The 2,500-nt window shown below is 43.8% G+C and overlaps 1 protein-coding gene across 1 annotated transcript in view; it reads left to right on the forward strand.

Annotated features, from left to right (window-relative positions):
- LOC128620076 (SH2 domain-containing protein 3C-like) overlaps positions 1 to 1,812 on the forward strand; it is a 34,071-nt gene extending 32,259 nt beyond the window's left edge. The window contains exons 8-10 of the mRNA XM_053644727.1: positions 58 to 169; positions 461 to 667; positions 1,037 to 1,812. Of these exons, the coding sequence (XP_053500702.1) occupies positions 58 to 169; positions 461 to 667; positions 1,037 to 1,212 (495 nt within the window). The 3' untranslated portion in view covers positions 1,213 to 1,812. The remainder of the gene's footprint in view (positions 1 to 57; positions 170 to 460; positions 668 to 1,036) is intronic.
- Positions 1,813 to 2,500: the final 688 nt, after the last annotated feature.

Below are 2,500 nucleotides of genomic sequence, written 5' to 3' on the forward strand. Positions count from 1 at the left end.
CTTCGTTCTTCATTTCGCCGTGAGGTGGAGTGAAATTTAACATGGTGTGTTCCTCAGATCTCACGCTTGGACCAGACGTGGATGACGCTGAGACAGAGACATACGGAGGGAGCCATTTTGTATGAGAAGAAGCTCAAACCCTTCATGAAGGGCTTAAACGAAAGCAAAGGTGAGGATTTGGGCTAGCTAGAGACCTGTCTATACAACCTATCATCCATTACCTCATTTTTTAGTTCAAATGTAGACACGTTCTTAACAAAGATGCATACTTTCTTATTAATTGCTGTTTGTGACGAAAAGTGACGGCAGGTGTCCTCCGGAGAAACTGATCCCGTCCAAATAGGGCTGTGTGTTTATGTGGATAATCTTCAACCTTTACGTTGCCATCTTTTAAAAAAGAATAGCGTACAGTGTTGCTTTTGTCCCATCACCTGTGTTTGTGTGTGTATGTGTCTCTCAGAGAGCTCTGTGCTGTCCAGTACGTCTTTCCCACATGTGGTGCCCGTGTTGTGTCTGTTGGAGAAGGGCGTGGCTGTGGGGGAGGGGCCAGAGCCGTGGGATACTTCAGAATGTGGCGTGGACGTGGTCATGAGCCACCTAGAAGCAGCACGCAGCATTGCACACCACGGAGGCCTGTACCGCACCAACGCCGAGAGCAAGCTACACGGTACTCGGGGTTTTTAGCGCATTTACACACCCGATACAAAATTTTAACCATAAATATCATTTCTGTTACTAACAACTGAAATGAGTTTAAAGCTATATTGGGTAATAATTAATTAACTAATTAAAGAATTAATTGTATAGGTAACATGGGAAAAAAATATTTGCAGGATTGTAGTAGTATAAACCTTGATAGTTTCTTCTATATATATGTATATTAGCTCCGCCTCCAGATGGAACACCAACTTAGCCCCGCCCCTTTTCCGTAAAAGGCTAGTCGTACGGCAAACTGTGAATACAGGATTGAGTAGAGAATGGCAAAGACTTTCACTGAAGTGTGTTAACCCGTGTGTGTGTGTGTGTGTGTTTGCAGACTTTCAGGAGAGAAAGGAAGTGTCAGAGATCTTCTGCACGGAGTTCCAGATGAGGCTGCTCTGGGGAAGCCGAGGTTCCGAGGGGAGTCAGAGCGAACGCTACGAGAAGTTCGACAAAGTCCTCACGGCTCTTTCGCACAAGCTGGAGCCTCCTGTACGCCACAGCGAGCTATAGCAGCACCCGCCACCCCCGTCTGACACATTGGTACTGTCCGTCACCTCACTGTCTTTCCCACTTCTGGGAGAGACCATTATAAAGACAGAGGAAAGTGAGAGAGAAAACAGAAAAGGAGCATATCGAATCCAATCTACGAATAAGGTACAAAAGGGGGCGGGGTTTGTCCAGACGGGATGGCGCCGTGTACCGTACGGAACGCGGAACTACGGCAGGGGCGGAGTTTAAAAATCCTGACACCCAAATCTCTTTTGTGACTCGGGACATGATGGATTGAGAAACATCTTTTTTGAGATCTCAGTATGCATGATCATCACGCCGTCGTCCCGGACACTCAGAGACACGTCACACTCGCTCACGCATCTAACGTCTTAATGTAATGTTGCCAAAACTCAACAACCACTTTCTTTACAAAAATCTCCTTTTTATACATTTTATTATTATTATTATTATTATTATTATGTGTTTATTTTTATTTCTGCGTACAAGGAGCAATATGTGGCAACCGACACACACTCAGTACACAATGCTGTGGAGATGGTGGAGAGCCCAGCCTTTGGGAGAGTGTGTAGGGTTGAGGAGCTCACCCTGGTTCCTGATGAAGATCTCAAATCCTTGTAAAAAAATTATATATATATATATATATATATATATATATATATATATATATATATAAAAGACTCAAATTGGTTCCTGTTGATGATCTGTTGAAGATCTCATCCTGGGTTTTGTTGAGGATCTCACTCTAGTTAAAGAGTTGAAGATATGTGTTGAAGATCTCACCTTGAGTACTTTGGAAAATTCTAGCCTACATCCTGGTTACTGTTGAATGTCTCACAAGAGGTCCTGGGAAAGCTTTTACAGTGGTTCCTGGTGAAGATATCACCCTGGTCCCTTTGAAGATCTGTCAAAGATCTCATCCCGGCTCTGGTGAAGAGCTCCCCTCTCAACCTATTTCCTCTGCTGAAGTTCTCACCACAAATCCTGTTTAAATAGATCTCACCTGGTTGCTTTCAAAGATCACACCAGGATCTCACCATGGTTCCTGTTGAAAATCTCTTTCTATCTCTGGTTCCTGTTAAAAAAATACTACCACAAGTCCAAGTAAAGATCTCACTCTGGTTCCTATTGAAGATCTGTCGAAGATCTCAACCCGGGCTCTGGTGAAGATCTCTCCTCTCAACCTATGTCCTCTTACAGATCTCACTCTGCTTTCTGTAGAAGATCTCACTCTAGTTCCAGCTGAAGTTCTCACCACAAATCCTGTTGAAATAGATCTCACCCTTAT

This window comes from Ictalurus furcatus, chromosome 16 (assembly GCF_023375685.1).
Source record: "Ictalurus furcatus strain D&B chromosome 16, Billie_1.0, whole genome shotgun sequence".
Taxonomy (NCBI): domain Eukaryota; kingdom Metazoa; phylum Chordata; class Actinopteri; order Siluriformes; family Ictaluridae; genus Ictalurus; species Ictalurus furcatus.